We start from the raw sequence: 20,819 nt of genomic DNA on the forward strand, positions 1-20,819 counted from the left end.
CATATCATCAATCTTAAACTCGAGCTAAAACAAGTTTTTAAGTCCTAAACAACTCCAAATAGATTTTATGCCCGTATGCCGATCGTTCGTCCAGGAGGGTCGAGCGTTCGACTTTGACATCGATCATTTGTCGAGTAAAGGGCGAAAATTTGGTGCTTGGACATAATCCAAAATGCGAACCTAAAAGCCACAAAGCAACTTCTAAGCCAGTCCTAAAGCCTTAACAACACTTCTAATACGGTCCTAAGCTATATGAATATATGATGCAATAATTACAATGTCTAATAGCATCAAAACGCTAAACCTAAACTAAACTATCATTTAGACCATAATAACGACTAGATAATTAAACCTATGATTAAGAGCTACAAAGATAAACTAACAACATAACGGCTAGAAAAGAATGGTTTAAGGTAAGGGCATTACCTCCTTAATGCGAAATGTCTCCCTCACACCGAAACAACCTCAACGCTTTCAACAGAGTAAGATCAGCTCCAAGGGTTGGAATATACGAAATAAAACGAAGGGGTGGGGGTATCTATAGGGGAAGGGTCGTAGGTGGATAAGGATCATCTGATCTGCCCTCTTGCGAACATTCTTTAAGCGATTGCGAACGTTCGTGTAATATCTATAGTTAGTCGATCGTTCGGTGTACAACTACGATTGTTCATGGTATGGCCTGACATACATGCTAAATGCGTGAGATGTACCTTCCGACATATAGTACAATACGTTAATGATTATTTGTGGTGGGGACCACAAATGTTGCTGGTGGGGGGGACCACGATCGTTCTCGGTGGGAATTATGATCGTTCGTGAGGGAAGAGCGAATGTTCGTGACTCTCAGCAAATGTTCGGTCGACATAGAAAATGAAAAAGTCTTAATTTCCAATTAAGACATACTTAATCCTATTAATAATCGGGGGGACTACAATTCATGACCGGTGACACTACAAAAACGAACCTGGTATCTCCACGGGATTTCAATACTGTGGACCGATAATGATGCATATGCAAGGCCAATGGGGAGCCCAGAATACTCGGGTGGTGTCTGCAAAACAGGGATTGGGCCACTAGTTGTCGCCCATCTATGTCAATGTCACGCATGTCACAAGACCCTACATTAGTCTCTGAAATTAGTACACTGAATTCATAGATGAATGAACTGCTGCAAGAGAAGAGACTCACTCATGAACGGATGGCATTACAGGATCAAATTATAGCGAACTTGCAAAGGATTACCGAAAGTGTTGTGGAGAGTACAGGAGTGGGCAACACTTTAGCTACACAAGACACAGAGTCACCTAGTTCCGTGAGGTCAAGATCTTCGGTAGCCAATCGTCTAGATTAGCTCAACATGATTAACTAACAAAGTGTATTTTTGTCTCATTATATGGTTGAAAATGTTACCTATATCGATACTAGATTCTCATAGTTATGTAATCTCAAACATTTTGTAACAGCATCTATAAGAGCACTCACATTGGATCATCTAAAACTCCCTCTAAATCTATTATAGATAACATACTCACAAAAAACACTCTCCATCCGATTATGCAATCTATCCTTTTTTTTTATTATTATTATTGTATCTTTCGGCGCGAAACTGGCGGATGGGTTCCTTTTCCTCTCCTCTCCCGCTGCTTCCTCTCGTCTGCGTCTCTGTCTCTCAAGGTCTGTTGTTTGTTTTTATTTTTCATTTTCCTCTCCTCTCCCCTTTTCCCTCTACCTTTTCCTTTTCCTCTCCTCTCCCGCTGCTTCATCTGCGTCTCTGTCTCTCAAGGTCTGCTCTTTCCCTCATCCTCTCTCTCTCTCTCTCTCTCTCTCTCTCTCTCTCTCTCTCTCTCTCTCGATTTACGGTCTCTCTTCTCTATTTTCATCTAGGACTCGTGACGAAATCGTCTAGTTTGTGAACTTAGTTCTTAGCCGCACAACCCATCCCCTTCCCGGCCCCTGCTTCCCATCGCACCAGAGAGAGAGAGAGAGGGGAGAGAGAGCCAAGAGTCTGGGAAGAAGAAGAAGAAGAAGAAGAAGAAGGTGAAAGGAGTGGGTGTCTTCAAAAAAGCACATGGCTTAGAGAAACGACAAAGCTAGCTAGGTAAGATTCTTCGTTTTTCTTCCCTTGTGAAATTTTTGTTATGATGGGTCCATACTCTTAATGTTAATTGATTTTAAATTTTAGTGGAATTTGGGTGTTGATTTCATTGGATGTATAAGCTGGTGGCCAAAATTTTAGAAGGGTTTTTGATTTGCTCTTTGATATTTGGATTGAGTTTGCTTGTTTTGATGGGTAAATGATTTGTTGGGTTTCTGTGATTTGTTCAACTAATAGAGATATGTGTGTTTGTGGAAGTGTTTGTTTAATTTTTTGGTTCTTAATATTTCTGAATTAGTAGGTTGTCCACTTTTCGTTGCTTTGTTCCAGAATTTTCCTCTGTTCATGCTTATTTAATCATTTCCTTCCATTTCCACACTCCAACGCTTAGGCAGAGATAATTTGAATAACTGCAACTGATTTGGCCCAGCCAATAAGCTCTTGAATAGATATGAATTACCATGAAATGTTTCTCAATTCATATTAGTTTGAGTAATGGGTTGAACCAATTAATGGATTGATTCTAGCAAGAGGTAAAGTTTTAATAGGCAGAGAGCTATAGAATACTGTGAGAGACTATCAATGCATGTGAGCCACTTCTAGTGGTCAAGCTGCTCCTTGTGCAGCCAATAAGTGAATCACGACATTTCTTTTATTTGAAGATAGCCTAGAAAGTGTGAGGAGTAAGTTGACAGTCCAACTTATCTTTGAAATCATTTCCTTTTTTCCTTAGGATTTTGCTTGGAAGCACGAAATCCAAGTGAGGCAGTATGTTTTCGATATCAAAACATCAATTGTTGTGTCTATGATTTCTGAAATCTCAAATCCAAAATTTCCAAATTTCCATAGATGTATTTAACATTTTTGCAGTAAGTTGCTAATATTCTCCTTTGCCGTATAAGGTTAAGAGATTAAAACACCATTTTGATTATCATTTATAACTTTGGAGGGTAAGATATAATGCAGGAAATACTAGGACAGCCAACAACTGCATTTTAAGCAATCCTTCTACACTTTATCAGTCAACCTCCATGATCCCTTTAAATTTTAGTAAAGCTTGATCCTAGACCCAACTTCTTTACTTAATAAAAGAGAAAACCAAAACCTTTCCACCCTTCTGTAATTCGAGAATCATAACACATAAATTTTGTTAAATCTGCGATTAATTTATATATAAAGAAACTAAAATTTACAAATTCATCGTGAGCCTCTGATTTGTTTTCAAAAAATCATCTTTTGTTTATTTTGTTTGAGCTCTTCCACCCTCTAATAGCCGCTTTTATTCACAACTAAAATCAATATAAAATACACAAATCCAGTTTATAGGCTCATAAAGCATAATCTAAATACACAAATTCAGACATGCAGAGGATACAATAAATAAATAAAACTACAGCTCGAGTTAAATGATTGTCATTTATTTATTCATCTATTCAAGAAACTTATACTTGGAGTGCTTTTATTTATTGTCATTTCATTACATCCTTGTAATAATTGATTGCCCTTTTATTGCCTTGTGTTGTATTTTTGAAGGATGGATTTGAATGATGATGTATTCTTCGCCCCTCTCATACATGAGGAAGATTATGGTTACAATGCATATACGCCAACTTCTTTTTCACGAGAACATTGATTCCCAAAACACTCAACTCCAACCTCAAACTGAATTCACTACTAAAAAAAGTTCGTGGAAAGGAAACTTTGGTGTAGAAGAAGACAACATACTAGTATCAGCTTGGCTCACTACTAGTATGGATGCAATTCATGGTATTGATCAAAAAGCCTCAAGGTTTTGGATGAGGGTTCGTGTAGAGTATGATGAACATAAGAAGCCTACATTTTGTGAACGTTCTGTGAACTCTTTAACGAATCGGTGGTCAACAATCCAAGTTGCCACCAATAAGTTTTGTGGATGCATAGCTCAAATTGAAGCAAGGCATCCGAGTGGAGTTACCGAACAAGACAAGGTATGAATGGATTCTTATACCTTAAAGTCAATGAGCCAATTATTAATTAGTATGAATATTTTAATTATCGAATATTTGTTAATTTTTCAGATTAAGGAAGTGAAGGTAATGTATCACAGCATTCACGTGGCTCATTTAATTTTGAACACTGTTGGAATACATTGAGATTTCATCCAAAATGGAAACGAACTATGTCCGGAGGAGTTAAAAAAAAAGAAAAGAAAATCACTTGTACAAGAACCTTCTTGTACTTCAGATTCAGTACATCTAGGGGATGACAATGGGTCTCCATCAATGGTTGTAAACTTGGAGAGGCCAATTGGCAACAAGGCCCAAAAAGAGAGAGAGAAGACACAAAAGAGGCAAGACCATATGTCTGCGAATCTCGCGGAGGTAGTTAATGATATCAAGGAAGAGAAGAAAAAATCTCGTGATCAAAGAATTGAAGAACGACAAGAGTATATTCGTCTTACAAAAGAAAGGCTTGTGTTTGAGCAATTGAGAGAGGAAATGGAAAAAGAGGCTAATCTTCTTAGGAAAAAAAGGCTTGAGATGGAGCAATTGAGAGAGGAAATAGAAAAAGAGGCTAATCTTATTAGTAAAAAAGGGCTTGAGATGGAGCAATCGAGAGAGGTAAGGGAACAAGAGGCTAATCTACTTCGTAAAAAAAAGCTTGAGATGGAGCAATCAAGAGAGGACAGGGAAATTATGGGTATGGATACAAGCAATATATCTCCAATGAAAAAAGCATATTTTCATTCACGTCAAATGGAAATCATTGAAAAATGTATGGTCATTCCCATTTGAGTTTGATTAAATGTTTTTACATGTGTTTTATGTATTTTGTGGGTTGTATTTTGTTGAAAGTCTATTTTGTGGACTAAATAGTTTGTGAACATGGTCCAATAGTTCGTTTGGTTAGTTAGTGAAAGATGTATTTTGTGGGTAGTAATTTGTTGAAAGTATATTTTGTGGACTAAGTAGTTAGTATATTTTGTGGACTAAATATTTTGTTGGAAGATGTATTTTGTGGGGCTTTCTTTTATCCCCATTTGAAGCTTGATAGGATGCTTTATTTAATAGAGATTGTTGTACTCCATAAGAGAAAGATGTGATTAAATTTTCATTTCTATGGGTCCCTTGTTTGGCTTCTTCTTTGTGGGTTTTTTGGGTGGGATGCAGGTGAAGGTTGTGCAAAAGGTTATGAATCAAATGTTGGAGGCATGTTTCATTTCGGTGATGATTAGTTTACTGAAGATTGGAGGCCAAGAAAATAGCACTAAGTAGTGGTATTTGTTTTGTTAAATTCTAGAAGCTTGTAGATGGTCCAGCACAAGGTTGCTTTAATAGAGAAGGGACTTGGCATTTTACTCTTTGTTGTGGTGTTGTCACGGATTGGCCGAACAGAATTTTGAATTGATTTTTTTCCGGACTAACATATTTGAGTTGCTGAAATGAGTTATTTACTGAGTATTGACTTGATCAATTGGTTTTGTTGGCAACTCATCATCTTCAACAAACTGCAGACTGTGTGCGTATTTCCTGACTACAATATGTACCTTTGTACCTAATCCAATTAAACAAGCAACCAAGACCTTTATTCCATCTTCAGTAAAGAAAATTGCAGTTTCTAGTATGAAGAGAGGTAAGCCCCACCCAATCACTGAAGCTACTACATAGGCAATAAATGAAAAAATAAAACTTGAGAAACAAAGGAGATGGGGATCGATCCCCTTGCAAATGAAGAGTAACATAACATAATGCGATAATATGAAATTTAAAATTACGATTGGCTATGTATTTGCCAGAAATGCTCGACGAGGTCTAATTGCAGCTGAGAATGAGTCACTCTGTCTCTAATGCGATGATGACGTTCAATGAAGTTCGTAAGTTGTTGATTCGCAGTGTGCGGCACTCGTTCATAGAGACTCTCATCGAGTTGATCATAAACAAAATCATCTGCTCCAAGGTATAGATGTCGCTAATCTTCAACAATCATGTTATGCAATATTATGCACGCTATCATGATGTTTTTAAGCATTTCGTGATCGAAAGAACGCACAGATCCTCGCACAATTGCAAATCGTGCTTGAAGCACCCCAAATGCACATTCTACATCTTTTCGTACTGACTCTTGAGTTTTTGAAAAATGTTTTCTCTTATTTCCTTGCGGAGCATGAATTGTTTTTACAAATGTTGACCATGAAGGATATATACCATCATCGAGATAATATCCCATTGTATAATCATTACCGTTGATTGAGTAGTTCACCGAAGGAGCACGCCTTCCAGCGAGCTCCGTAAATAAAAAAGAATGTTCTAGCACGTTGATATCGTTATGAGATCCTGGCAACCCAAAAAATGCTTGCCATATCCAAAGATCATATGATGCTACGGCTTCCAAAATTATTGTTGGTTCATGAATATGACCAGAACACATACATGCCCATGCTTTTGGACAATTGTTCTATTTCCAATGCATGCAATCGATACTCCCCAACATCCCTGGAAATCCACGTCTTGTGTTCACCTCTAGCAATCTAGTAATGTCATTGCTGTTTGATGACCTCAAGTACTTGTCAGAATAAATTGAAATAACTGATTTAACAAATTTTCGCAAACACTTTGTTGCAATGTTTTCTGCAATTCCCAAATATTCATTCATAAAGTCACCTGATACTCCATAAGCAAGCATCCTAAGTGCGGCAGTTATCTTTTGAAGGGAAGAATGTCCGAGCTTTTTAGCAGCATCTCTTCTTTGGACAAAATATGGTTCATGAGCTTCTATCTCAATTTGAATACGATTAAACAGAGAACGTTGCATTCGAAACCTCCTTCGACATTTATTAAGGGGATAGACTAGTGGTTCTGCAAAATAGTCCAAGAAAAGGCGTTGGTGCCCTTCCAAAGAATTTCGCTGGACGAACCTACGACGTTGAACAGGACCAAGGTGCGATGTTGAGCCTATTTCATTACATAACCATTCTTCTTCAGCAGCAAAAGCTAAAATGATATCCAACTCGTCATCAGAGGATGAAAAGTCAAAAATTGTAAAATAACGATCCATAAAGAGTGTAGAAAAAAAAGAAAAAAAAGAAGCTTCAAGTGTTTTTTTTGTGTGAATATTGTAGTCAATCAGAGAGAATGAGAAGAAGTGAACTTTGAAACCAATGCATGCAGGAACTTACATAACTCTTATTTGGATGTACAGAGACGCCTTCAAAAATCATAGTATTTCTCCTCATCCATATCTTCTTAGCAATAGCAGCAAAGAGAGCCATCTCAAACCTGTCAAAGCGATTTAAACCTTGCTGAAAAATATCCAAAAAAGATTGTTCAACAAAAGCACATTTATGAAAAATAGAATGGTCAGCATTCCACGCATCTTTTGCAGCTGGACAAAACCAAATTGCATGGGCTGTGGATTCCTCCTCTAAATTACACCAGGGACATCTTCCATCATCAATCACTCTCCGTTTGAGAAGATTCAATCTAGTAGGAAGGATGTCATTACACGCACGCCACATAAACACCTTAACAGAATTTGGGATTGGAAGATTCCAAAGAAAACTCCAAACCGCAGAGGCCTTCTCAGCCTTTGATGATTGACCTCTGTCCCTTTCCATAATTTTCAAACCTAAATGGTAAGCACTTCTAACAGAAAAAATTCCATTATTAGTACCTAACCAAATAAGGCGATCCGGAGGTAGGTTAGGGCTCAGAGGAATCGATGTTATCACCCTAGCTTCTTCAGGATTGAAAGTTGCCTGAATCAAAGGCACATTCCACCACTTTGAATCCTTATCAATAAGTGCTTCCACTCGGCTACTTGCAAGCTGCGGCACTGGGATAGATTGGACTGAAAAAGAAATGGGTGTGGGGATCCATCTATCCCCCCCAAATTTTAACAGTAGCACCATTTCCAATTCTCCAAAGATGACCATGTTTCAAAAGATTTCGAGCTACAAAAATACTTCTCCAGGCATATGAAGGACGTTTCCCTAGGGAAGCTTCCAAAAAAGAGGAATTAGGAAAATATTTGGCCTTTAAGATGCTACCCAATAAGGAAGAAGGATTTTGACAAAGCCTCCAACCTTGCTTAGCTAAAAGAGCCTTATTGAAACAATTTAGGTCTCTAAAACCCATAACTCCAATCCTTTTAGATCTACCCATCTTTTCCCAAGACATCCAATGAATCCCTGATGAGTTAGACATAAATTTCCACCAAAATTGTTGCATCATTTTGTTAAGATCCTTACAAAGATTGGCTGGCAACAAAAAAATACTCATACAATAAGTGGGGATCGCCTGAACTATTGCCTTCAACAAGATTTCTTTACCAGCTTGTGTAAGAAACTTAAACTTCCAATTTGCAAGTTTTTTCCCTACTTTCTCCTTAATACTGTTGAAAGCTTGCATCTTGGACCTTCCAACCAAGGTAGGTAAACCCAAATAAGAATCAAAATGACTAGACTCAGTCAGGCCCGAGAGTTTTAAAATCTCATCTCTTCTCTCTTTACTAGTATTTCTACTAAAAAAGATAGAAGTTTTCATCAAATTAACCTTATGACCAGACCCAGATTCATAAGTCCCCAAAATCCTCAAAACTCTCCTCCATTCCACCAAATTAGCCTTACAGAAGATCATCCTATCATCAGCAAAAAAGAGATGACTAATTCTAGGACCTTTAGGAGAGGTAGGAACACCAAAAATAACACCCTTCCTTTCAGCCTGAAAAAGTAAAGAACTCAACACTTCTACACAAATCAAAAACAAGTAAGGCGACATAGGATCACCCTGGCGAAGCCCTCTAGAAGGTTGAAAAAATTTTCCTAGGTTGCCATTCACAATAATAGCATACTGGACAGAGGTCACACAGGCCATTGTAAGCCTAACCCACTTAGCATCAAATCCCATTTTCAACATCACAGCCTCTAAAAAACTCCACTTTACCCGATCATATGCTTTAGACATATCCAATTTAAATCCCATGAAACCAATCTTACTCCACATACATGTTTGCATAGAATACATAGTCTCATATGCAGCTAAAACATTATCAGAAATTAATCTACCTGGGATGAAAGCACTTTGGGAAGAAGAAATAATATAAGGCATCACAGATTTAAGCCTATTAGCCAAAACCTTTGAAATAATTTTGTAAATGACATTGCAAAGACTAATAGGTCTAAAATCAGTAACTTTTACAGGAGAAGGAGTCTTAGGGATAAGAGCCATATAAGTCTTGTTAATGGTAACATCAAGAGTACCAGTATTAAAAAATTGCAAAATAGCTGCACTGACCTCTTTTTGAACAACAGTCCAGTTCTGCTAAAAAAATCAGCTGGGAAGCCATCTGGTCCAGGAGCTTTAAGAGGGGCCATTTGACTCAAAGCTTTAGAGATTTCTTCCAGACTCAGATCAGCCATTAAACTCTCATTCATTTGGGGAGAGACCTTTCTTTCAATAGCTTCCACACATTGTTCAATCTCCAAATTAGCTCCAACCGTAAAAGGATCCTTAAAATAAGCATTGAAAGCTTCCTCAATCTCATCTTGGGTAGAACAGAGTCTGCCACCTTATCCACGATTTTAGAGATTTGCTTCTTTCAATTTTTATGATTTGCACATGCTTGAAAAAACTTCGTATTACGGTCCCCAAACTTAAGCCAATCCTCCCTCGCCCTTTGCTTCCATTTAAATTCCTCTTGCTCCAACAGAGAATAAAGCTCATATTGTAGATTGTTCTCCTCCTCAACATTAACCTCAGCCTCTGCCATTTGTAAAAGATGTATCTTCTGAGAGACCTCTCGAATTTTACTTTCCACATGATTATCCTCTTTTCTCACCCACTGCTGCAAGTATTTTTTACATTTCTTTAGTCCACCCTGCACCTTGCACCATTGACTCCCCTGCTGAGGTCTATCCCGCCAAGCTTTCTTGATTAACTCCCCAAAATCTTTTCTTTTAGCCCAACTCGCCTCATATCTAAAGGACTTATTTTTCTTCCATTTCACATCTCGATTATTGCGGCAGGACAGTAAAATCGGGTGATGGTCTGAGCTGGATCTAGCAAGAACGCTGACTTCAGAGACGTTATAATAATTTCTCCATTCATCATTAGCCACTACTCGATCTAATCTTTCTCGAATCATCTCGCCACCACTTCGACCATTTGTCCAAGTATATTTAAGGCCATTGAACCCTAAATCTACCAAACGACAATCTGCAAGTACCTGCTGAAAGTCAAAAACATGAGCTGGGGTTCGAATAAAAGAGCTTGATTTTTCTTTCGATGAAGTAATAGCATTCAAGTCCCCAATACACATCCACGGCTTTGGGGTAAAATCTGCCAGTCGTCTTAAAAGAGACCACGATTCAGAACGTTTGTTGACATCTGGGTGTCCATAAAACCCAGTAAATTTCCAAAACAAATTGAGTTAGGGTCTTTGATGAACTCATTTATATGTCTCTTGATATAATTCTGAATTTCAACCTCAACGTCCACCTTCCATATCAAAATTAAACCCCCACTACGGCCTACACAATCCACTGTAAAAATGTTATCAAACCCCAGTTTTGTCTTCAAAAAAGAACTTTTGTTCTGCCTAAGCTTGGTTTCCATTAAGAAAACCAAAACGGGTTTCTTTTCCCTCACTAATCTCCTGAGGGTTTGAACTGTCCGGGGGTTCCCAAGCCCCCGGCAGTTCCAACTTAGGCAATTCATGGCTGAAGGCGGGGCTGCATGGCAGCCACCGCCTCTTCAATATGCTCCAATTCAGTAAAGAAACTAACCTGCCGACCTCTTTTCTTTGGCTGGCCATCTTCTTGATTTTCTTCTTCAACATTTAGAAACGACCCCACCTCGTAATCTTCTGAGTCACACTGCTTATCCTTTGAACAGCCCTTTCTTGATCTTTTCTTCACAGACGAACCCAGATTCACTCTGTTATAAGTACTATGTTCTACTCCCTGTGTGATTTTAGAAACATCTGGAGACAACTCCACACGTGGAGGATTCTCGACTTGTAAAGAAGTGTTGAGATTTGAGGGCTGAATACATGAATAGAGAGATTGGGTTTGGTGAACTAGATCCAAATGACCTTCCAAGTTTTTTCCCCATATACCCTTGAGTTTTTTGGGCAAATTCTCTAAATTGCCCTCATTAGAAGACTCATTTTTTCCAGCCAACTTAACCAAGTTCTTACCAGAGGAAGGCTCCTTATAAGATTCCTTTTTTGACCCTATATCTAAGGATCTATTCACTTCCTCTTTTTTAAACAACTCACTCTTACTGCATGATTCAACGTTACTCACTCCATCCCCCCCAACATAATTTTCCTCGAGAAGCAAAAAGATTCCGGCAAATCTTCCCCTTTTCCTTCCATGCAGTTTGAAAAGACTCCTTTCTGATTACCCAGTCCAGCCATACCAGCTGGCCACCTTCTCTCTTGCTCATTAGTCACTTCCATCAAGCAAGGTTCCGCCAAGTTGTCATTTTTCTCAGCTAAGCGCCGCTCTAGCTGCACTGCCTTAGGACTTTTCGAAAAATGTGTATCTTCAACTTTCTCTCCTGCATTTTCTGCCTTATGAGCTCTGCTCAACGAAATCCTAATCAAAGATTGATCAGGCGAGGCCCCTTCATCACTATGATGTTTTGGAACTCCTGCAGCCCCATCATTTATTCCGTGTTCCGCCGCTACTGGTCCATTGTTCCATCGACGGATAACTCACTCTTAACCAATTTCCATAAGGAAGTTCTTCATTATTACCAACTTGCTTGAGGCCCAGTCGAGTACACCCTTTCTTTCCATGGCGTATAACACCACACCAGAAGCAAAACTTTGGCAGACGTTCATACTTAAAGACAATCCAATGAGAATTTCCTGGAAGATGTAACGTCCTTCCTCTAGGCAGAGGTTTAGATAAATCAAGAAGAATCTTGACTCTCAAGAACTCTCCCCACCCAGCCTCATCTTCAAAAATGTCGATATCTTCAACCTTCCCCACCGAACTCCCTATCTTATGACCAACCTCTCTACTCATGCAAGCTAAAGGAAGGTTATACATTCTCATCCAAAAGGATTCCTTATCAAAGTTCATTTTGGAAGGGGGCGTTGTACCATCAAAATCCACCAGTGAGACAAGATTCCCATCAAGAGACCAAGGACGCCCCTCCAAAACTCGAGCTTTTTCCCAAGCAAACTCAAATTCCGCTAAAAACAGATTGTCACCTATCACCCGAAATGAGACCATTCCTTCCGGTTTCCAAGCACGCAATAGAGGACCCCTAAAGAAATCTTTGGGAATTATACGATCTGCTACAATTTTTCCTATTAGACAATCCTTTCCTCGATTCACCAAAGGAGTTAGTTCAGAAGATTCCAAACAAACCCTTGTATCTTCATCTTCCAAGAGTGAGAATTTTCCCCACTTTTCGGACAAATCTTCCTCCATAACAGATTCCTATGCTCCAGCTTACTGAAAGACTCCGGACAAACTACTTCTAAAAGACAAACGAGTACCCAAAGCCACAGCTCTCAGTCCTATAGGACGAGAGAAAAACAGCTTCACCCCTGTATCTCTGAGGGAAGAAATTTACCATCTCTGATAATTAAGTTTGAATGACAAAAAGCAGAATTAATTGAATAATGCAACAAATGATCCATCAATAATTTTATGAACATAAAAATAAAGGTTTGAAAGGTTGGTAGAATAAAATGACAAAAAGTAGGAAAGAAAAAAAAAATAAGAATATAGAGTTAAGAATAAATAATCGAATGGAGTATGCCTTTTAAAATTTATTAGCTAAACTAGATAAAGTAAATTTTGATTAGCTATTTTAGATTAAAATATATACGATCCAATATGAGTGCTCTAAGATAATGTAAACTACCACATACAAGCTGGATCTCATTTTTTTTAATCATAAAAAGGCCAAGCTCTTTGGCATCATTTGGGTTCCCCGCGTGCTTGGATTCATTATTATTCGACAAGCAGGCAATCAGGCAACTGTCAGCATCAAGCATCGGGCATCAAGCATCAAGCATCATTTCAAAATTTCACACTAGTGGCGCCTACTGCTCCACGTAGCCCAAGTTTCGTTTGGAATCATGCCACTCACTGGTAGCAACCATAAAAGCTGACGCCATTTCCGATTCTTCTTTACAGAAGGAGAAGAGCCTTCGCATTTCACATCATTCTTCCGGATGGGGTCTCGTGAGCATATTGTAATGCTACCATACATGGCCCATGGCCATCTCATACCATTCCTAGCGCTCGCAAGGCAGATCCAACGAAGAACTGGCTTCACCGTCACCATTGCCAACACCAAGCTCAATATCCAGTACCTCCGAAGTTCTACTATTTCTACCGATTCAATTTCGGACGTCCGTTTCGCTGAGCTCCCCTTCTGCTGCTCCGACCACGACTTACCACCCAACACAGAGAACACCGAGAACTTGCCTCTCAACAAAATAGTGAACCTCTTACACGCGTCGTTGAGTCTCAAAGATCCTCTCCTCCGCCTTGTCCGTAATATCATTGACCAAGAAGGCCGGCCTCCGCTTTGTATAATTTCCGACGTTTTCTTTGGATGGGCTGCTGACGTTGCAAACAGTGTAGGCACTGCGAATGTTACATTCGCCACAGGCGGTGCCTATGGCACTATGGCCTACATCTCTTTGTGGCTGAACCTCCCACATCGCTCTACAGATTCCGACGAGTTCGCGCTGCCGGGGTTTCCTGAGAGTTACCGTTTCCACCGATCTCAACTTCATCAGTTTCTAAGAGCTGCGGATGGCACTGACATCTGGTCTAGATTTATGCAGCCGCAGATTTCGCGTTGTTTGGAGTCTTGTGGGTGGTTGTGTAACTCGGTCGACGAAATTGAGCCTTTGGGGCTTCAACTTCTCAGAAAATTTCTCAAGCTTCCTGTTTGGACTATTGGTCCTCTACTTCCCATCTCAGGAAACCCGTCCTCTTCACAGTCAAGTATTTCCAGACAACGAGCCGGGAAAGAACCCGGGTTGGCTCCTGAAAAATGCCTTGAGTGGCTTGATTTACAGAGTCCTGATTCGGTGCTCTACATTTCTTTCGGCTCGCAGAACACCATCGGCTCCTCCCAAATGAGGGAATTAGCGATTGGCTTGGAGGAGAGTGGAAAAGCTTTCATTTGGGTCATAAGGCCACCCCTTGGATTTGACCTGAAGGGTGAATTCAGAGCGGAATGGTTTCCGGAAGGATTTGAAGAACGAACGACGAGGGAAAGCAAACGAGGCTTGTTGGTGCGCAACTGGGCGCCCCAGTTGGACATTCTGTCACACAGATCGACCGGAGCTTTTCTGAGTCATTGCGGGTGGAACTCGGTATTGGAGAGCTTAAGCCAGGGCGTGCCGATTATAGGGTGGCCGATGGCGGCCGAGCAGGCGTACAATTCAAAGATGCTGATGGAGGAGATGGGTTTGAGTGTGGAGTTGAGTAGAGGGATTCAGAGTGTTATTGTGGGGAAGGAAGTGAAGAGGGTCATTGAATTGGTTATGGACGAAGAGGGCAAAGGCGAGGATATGAGGAAGAAGGCTGCTCAGGTTAAAGAGCAGATATGGTCAGCAATAAGAAACGAGGGAGAAGAGAGGGGCTCTTCGGTCAAAGCTTTGGATGACTTTGTGACGTCCATTCTTTCCAAGAGGCAAGAAGAACAAAAAACCGTGCCTGAATTCGGGTACAACAATTTAAGGGAAATTATAGATTAGCTTTTGTCTTTTACTCCAACTAAATTGGAGAATAAAACGCTTAGGCGATCGTCTCTCCCAAACCTCAACTCCCTCTTAACCGCCTCAAAGCACTAACTCCGATCCATGAGAGGACTGTGCTTCCCTCCCCCTTTTCACCCTCTTCTCCCTCTTCTCCTCCCTCCTTTTCCCCTCTGCTGCCGCTTCTTTTTAAGCCCCTACCTTGCATGAGATTACTTTAACATTACTTGCCACAATGGAGGCCTTATCTTTGCTTTCTCTACCAACATCACAGTCCACACCGGCCACCTCCTTCATCCACCGCATTTGGTTAGGAACTTGGGTTGAGTTTTTCGAAGCTAGATCTATGCTCTTTAGCCAGATTCAACATGACATGCGTCTCTCCATCATGTTTCCCGCTGTCTTCCGCCTTCATCGACACCAGCCGCAATCCACCCAGACCTCCCCTCATCGGAGCGTAGATTATAGGGCCCAGCGAGTGAATTTCACTCGCCGACGTGTGGAGGCCATGCACGTTCCTCCCCATATCATTCCCCCGCCTCTGCTATTAGCCGACGGTGGTAGTCCGCGGCGTCCTTGGCAGGAGAAAGGTTGTTCAAGGCTGGTGCGTGAAGGTCACGCGCCTGCACCTCCGACTCCCAACATACCAACTAGTGTTGTGTTGTGTTGTTTGTTTTATCACTTTTGTATTTATGGGCTATCTATTTTATGTATCTTCTTTGTGTTCTCTGTAATGGTTACGCACCCGGTATTTGGGTCCTTTGAACCCTATGTACACCTTTAACCACCATTACCGGTGGTGGCTTGGTTTCTAAACATCCGTACCAAGAATCAATAGGCCTGAGTTCTAGGATGCATTACCTCCGCGTACTTACATTCTTAATGTTTATTTTTGGTTGTCCAGCCCTAGTTTGATGTAATTTCCTTTTCTAGTACCTAAAAAAAAAAAAAAAAATTGCTTTTGTGGATTGCGAATTATGGACAATTGTCGTAAAAGTCTTTCTTGTGTTTATTCGTTTTTTTTTCTTCGTCTTAATATTAATGTTATTTTTAAAATTATTATTAAATTTTAATTGAATAATAATTTTAATTTGTTATCAAGCCACTCATTTTGTGTGGCCTGTTTGATAACTTTTTTTTGACAAATGCCACGTTATATCCAAAAGTAGTACTACATGCAAAACGTATAGTACTTTTTAAGGATTCAATATTCATAAAATGAACCAACCATGTTAGTTTGTGATTGACTGCATTCTATTTGACAAATTCACTTTTATGTAGTGTTGCTACATAATCAGGGATGTCGTTCAAAGAAGATTCTGTGCAGATTCCTAATCAGAAAAGTCGGATCCCAAGCTTCAGTCCGAACAGCCATGCCCATATATGCGTCCGGACACCTATCAGTGTCCAAAAGTTTCGAACTGTTCAAGATTGCATCCGTCCGAACGTCTCAGCAACACGTCTGGATGCTTATTAGAGTTCGACAAGAAATCAGATTTCTTTCTCAGTCACAGATATGGGAAGACAGCTGCATCCATCCGGACATCAAGTCTACACCATCTGGACGATGTCCTTGATAAGGCAACATGTAGAGAAGAATTGCAACCGTCCGAACGTCAGGGTAACATCGTCCGGACGAAAGTCCTTATTATGGGAATTGCGTGCAGTAGAAGTGCAACCGTCCGGACGCGGCCCTGATATGGTATTGCCTGAAGCGCGTTATGAAAAATTGGTTGCACAGTTGTCCATCCGGACGGCCTTAGCTTGCTTCCGGACGCCGTCTAGAGAAATCAGAGACAGACTCGATTTAGGTCTTCTTTGCCTATAAATAAAGGCCTCTAAGCATGTACAATTTACAGAATTCAGTATTTAAATCTTTAGAGCTTAGAGAGTATATTTTAGAAAAATATTGTGCTAATCCATTCGCTCTCAAGCCGCTGTCATTGTGTTCTTGCTGTGCTCGTTTATCGAAGTTTATTGTAGGGAGGAGCCCTAAGATAAAGGAATCCATAGAAGACTCATTCAAGTAGGAGACTTGGTTGGGAGGCATTTATGTTGGGTTACGTGTCAGAGTGCTAAATACGATTGCTGCATCGGATATGTGGGTGTTACTGTCTATGTACTAGCTTTGTCTTCTGATAGTGGATTTCCTGGGTTTGACTACCCCGGAGTGGTTTTTTTCTTAATTGAGTTTTCACTTCGTTAAGAAAATAATTGTGTTATTTAAATTCCGCATTTACTTTATTTTGTTACACGTTGCACACGCACACGGTTAAATTAGAAGTCGTCTATTTTTCATTTAGTATCAGAGCTTGGCACACTCTGTTTAGATTTAATTCTTGAGTGTTTTCCTTTTTAACTTCTATTTTATCTTGCTATGTCTCAAAATCTTTATATTGTTCCTGCCTTTGATGGTACGAACTATGGCTATTAGAAAGCCCACATGCGTTTCTTTTTAAAATCCATTGATTGTTGGCTTATTGTTGAATCTGGTTGGACTAAGCCAGAGGATACAACTCTCGCACTAGTTCCTATAAGAAACGCACGACTTTCCAATGATAAAGCCCTCCATGCTCTATGTCAAATCCTTTTACCGTCTGAATTCGCAAGAATCTTAAACTGTGAATCCGCTCAAGCAGCATGACAAATCTTAGAAACAACATATGAGGGCACAAAACTTGTAAAATCTGTCAAGCTCCAGATGTTGATTTCTAGATTTGAAGAGACTAAAATGCTTGAAGATGAGACATTCGGAGAGTTTTATACTAAGATGAGCGACCTGAGAAACTCGATGGTGAATCTTGGGAAGTTCGTCTCAGATGTAAAGCTCTTCTGAAAAATTCTAAGATCTTTGCCTGAGTGTTTCAGAATAAAGGTGACTACCATAGAAGAAATCAAGGATCTTGAAGAGATGAAGATTGAAGAGTTGGTGGGATCTCTTCAAACTTATTTGCTTTCCCTGCCTCCAGTCAAGAAGGTCAAGGCTATTGCCCTCAAGGCATCCAAGAAAAAGGACAGAGTCTCATCTGAAGAAGACTCTGATAATGAAGAAGATGTTGTGGCAATGCTGGCCAAAATTTTTGAGAGATTAATGAAGAATGATAAATTCAAGAAGAAATTCTCTAAAAGACTGAAGAAGTCCCCCAAAGAATCTAAGCCTGAAGAAGATGAGAAGAAAGACCCAAGAGGCCCTAAATGTTTTGAATGCTCGGGCTTTAGGCATATACGGGCTAATTGTGGGAATTTCAAGCAGGGTAAAGGGAAGGCTTACAATGCAACTCTTAGTAATGAGTCCGGAGAAGAAGAAAGTCCTGTACAAGATCAATTTCTCGCCTTTGTGGCTCCATATGAAGACGATGAGGATTCTTATTCCTACTACTCTGAGCATAGTGATGAAGATGGGGAAGAACTCAAGAAGGCTTATAAAGTCCTCTATGTAGAGTTCATAAAGTTGAGGGAGACTCGCAAGCAACACATCCATGAGCTGAACAATCTGCAGACAGACAAGAGTTCATTGCTGCTCAAAATTCAAGACCTAGAGGAGAAGCTATTAGAGACATAGCTACAATTGGAGAAGGTCATTGATGAGAAACTAACCCATATGCTGTCAATCCAAAAGAACACAAACAGACAAGATCAGACACAGGTATGTCGCTTCTCCCTCTGATATCTCCTCTACTTCTAGGACTATATTTGTCAAACCAACAGTCCTTGAGTCTCCATCAGTCGGCCTAGATAAAGGGAAGGAAGTAATTGAAGGGGATATTCCGGTTAGTGCTAAGGCTACTCAAAAGCCTCCTATCATTATAAGGCCTCCTATATGCCGCCACTGTGGTTTAAGTGGGCACATCCGACCCCAGTGCTCTCTTCTTAAAGCTCAAAGATCAAAGGTTAAGAAAGAGGTGCCAAGACAAGCTACATACGACACTGGCACAACATCAAGCTCCACGACATCAAGCTCCCCAGTATCAGGCTCCATGGCATCAGGCTCCTCGGCATCAGGCCCCATGGCATCAAGCTCCTCAGCATCAACCGCATCAGTAGCGATTTGTTCCTGCCAATTACAATGGCAAACTCAAGAAAAACAAATCAAGGCACTACATGAATACGCCACAGAAGCTTGAGGATGATCAATTCTATAGGGAGTTGCCTATATGGATACAGAGTATGATACAGTGTATTGATCAACAGATGAAGGCATGTCCACAACCACCACCAGGAAGGTAGACATGGGTCAGAAAGGATGAAGTCGTTCACCCCTTAAGGGGGACTGGTCACACCTAGATGGTAAGGGTACACATGCCTAGGATTTTGTTCCTGATTCTAGAGCATCAGGTTTGATTGCATTGCAAAGTTTTCTGACATATTTTTGCTTGCTTTGTAATTTAGGAACCATTATATTTTTTTCCCCTATTTTCTTGTTGTTCTTGAGAAAATATTGCATATACTATTTGGGGATGACAGAAAAAGCATGTCAGGCGGTTGCTTTTCTGTATTGGTAATTTTGATCATTTCTCCTTGAGGACATGTTTGATCTTGCTACACATGCTAGGTTTAGTTTTATTTTCTTTACCGTTGAAGCATGCTTTTGTTGTTTTCCATTAAAAAAAATAAAAAAAAATTGGGGAGAAGATGCAGATTTTTATTTTTTCATTTCAATAGCTTTGTAGATATTGTGTAACGTCTAGAAAATTCAAGCTCTTAAGAAATCATTGATATTGTTGAGGAGACAATATCCATAGGTTTTTATAAGCAAATCTAAAGTTGTTTTGAAAACTTAAAGATCAAACCTGAAAACCTTAAAAACCTAAAAATAAAATTTAAGTTTTAAACTTTGACTGAACCGAAAACAAGTCAAACGAACTCAGATGTAGTTGGTTTAAAAACCATTATACTTACAAAAGAAAGATCTGTCATATGGCAAAAGTTAGTAAAAAAGTCCATCAATTGACTTTTTGACCCAAGCTTAAATAACTTAACTGTCGAATTAAACAAAAAACTGTCAGAGAGAAATATCACCATGTTTCTAGAACATTTTTGTATAGAAGTCAAGAGTAATGATAAAGGAATAAAATATCTCAATAATATCACAAGAGTAATCATGAAAATAAATAAAAATCAGTAAAGCAAATGTGAACGCAGAAAGTAGTTTAAAGATATTTTGGCTTAATAGACAAAAACTTGACCAGAACTGAGTCAAAACGAACTCAAAATGAGTCAAATCAAAAAGAGAAAGTGTTTTTCTTGAAGTCCTCTATCTACCCGAAAAATTTCACGTCAATCGGAGTAGGTTTGACTATCGAAAAGTAAGTTGGAGTAAGCAGCCCTCCATTTGGCCGAAAATCCTAAAATTCAAATAGATAATAAAGTCAGGACTAGTTTGCAAGAAATTATCCAATAAGTTAATACTTTTATTACATTTTTCACCTTATACCCCTACTTGCCTTCTATAAATAAACATGAAAGGGTCTTTGTTTTTTCACACAAATCATAGACAACTTTCGTGAAAGCTTGTACTTTTGTTTTCTCTCCTTCTACCACAAGGCCACTTTGGTGTTCTTGAAGGTTTTTCTCTCCAAATCAACTTGGTAAGTGATCTTGATGCATGGAGTGACTTCTTAGTTATTACTAAGAAAGTGTTTAATTCACTTCCACTATATCGAGTCCGAAAACTCAAAAGATATAGTTTGAACGTGAAACTTTCAAATGAATATCTTATGAACCACTTGGCATCTTCTTCTTACTATTTGATTTCATTACTTTTTTTATAAGTTGTTTAACGACGCAATAAGCTTAAGAGATAAAAGAATTAAGCTAAAGAGTAATATAAACTGCTTTTACATTCCATTGTTCTCATGACTGATTTTATGACTTTCATGAGTTGATCGTATTTATAATTCGTATTTATATTTCCTTTTTCATTTCATTGTCCTCATGACTGATCTTATGACTTTCATGAGTTGATTGTATTTATATTTCCTTTTACATTTTATTGTCCTCATGACTG

The 20,819-nt window shown here is 39.4% G+C and overlaps 2 protein-coding genes across 2 annotated transcripts; one reads left to right on the forward strand and one right to left on the reverse strand.

The window, feature by feature from the left end:
- Nucleotides 1-6,529: 6,529 nt before the first annotated feature.
- Nucleotides 6,530-7,129, reverse strand: LOC133882538 (uncharacterized). Its single transcript, XM_062321772.1, has one exon. It carries the CDS (start codon nt 7,127-7,129, stop codon nt 6,530-6,532), a length of 600 nt encoding a protein of 199 aa, XP_062177756.1.
- A 6,085-nt stretch (nt 7,130-13,214) lies between these two features.
- Nucleotides 13,215-15,822, forward strand: LOC133876263 (UDP-glycosyltransferase 92A1-like). Its single transcript, XM_062314546.1, has one exon. The coding sequence runs from the start codon at nt 13,271-13,273 to the stop codon at nt 14,810-14,812; it is 1,542 nt and encodes a 513-aa protein (XP_062170530.1). The 5' UTR covers nt 13,215-13,270; the 3' UTR covers nt 14,813-15,822.
- Nucleotides 15,823-20,819: the final 4,997 nt, after the last annotated feature.

The sequence above is a fragment of the Alnus glutinosa genome, chromosome 1 (genome assembly GCF_958979055.1).
Source record: "Alnus glutinosa chromosome 1, dhAlnGlut1.1, whole genome shotgun sequence".
Classification (NCBI taxonomy): Eukaryota; Viridiplantae; Streptophyta; class Magnoliopsida; order Fagales; family Betulaceae; genus Alnus; species Alnus glutinosa.

Excerpts from the sequence above, each read along its gene's own strand:
- LOC133876263 (XM_062314546.1), top strand. The coding sequence starts at position 13,271 with ATGGGGTCTCGTGAGCATATTGTAATGCTACCATACATGGCCCATGGC.
- LOC133882538 (XM_062321772.1), bottom strand. The coding sequence starts at position 7,129 with ATGGATCGTTATTTTACAATTTTTGACTTTTCATCCTCTGATGACGAG.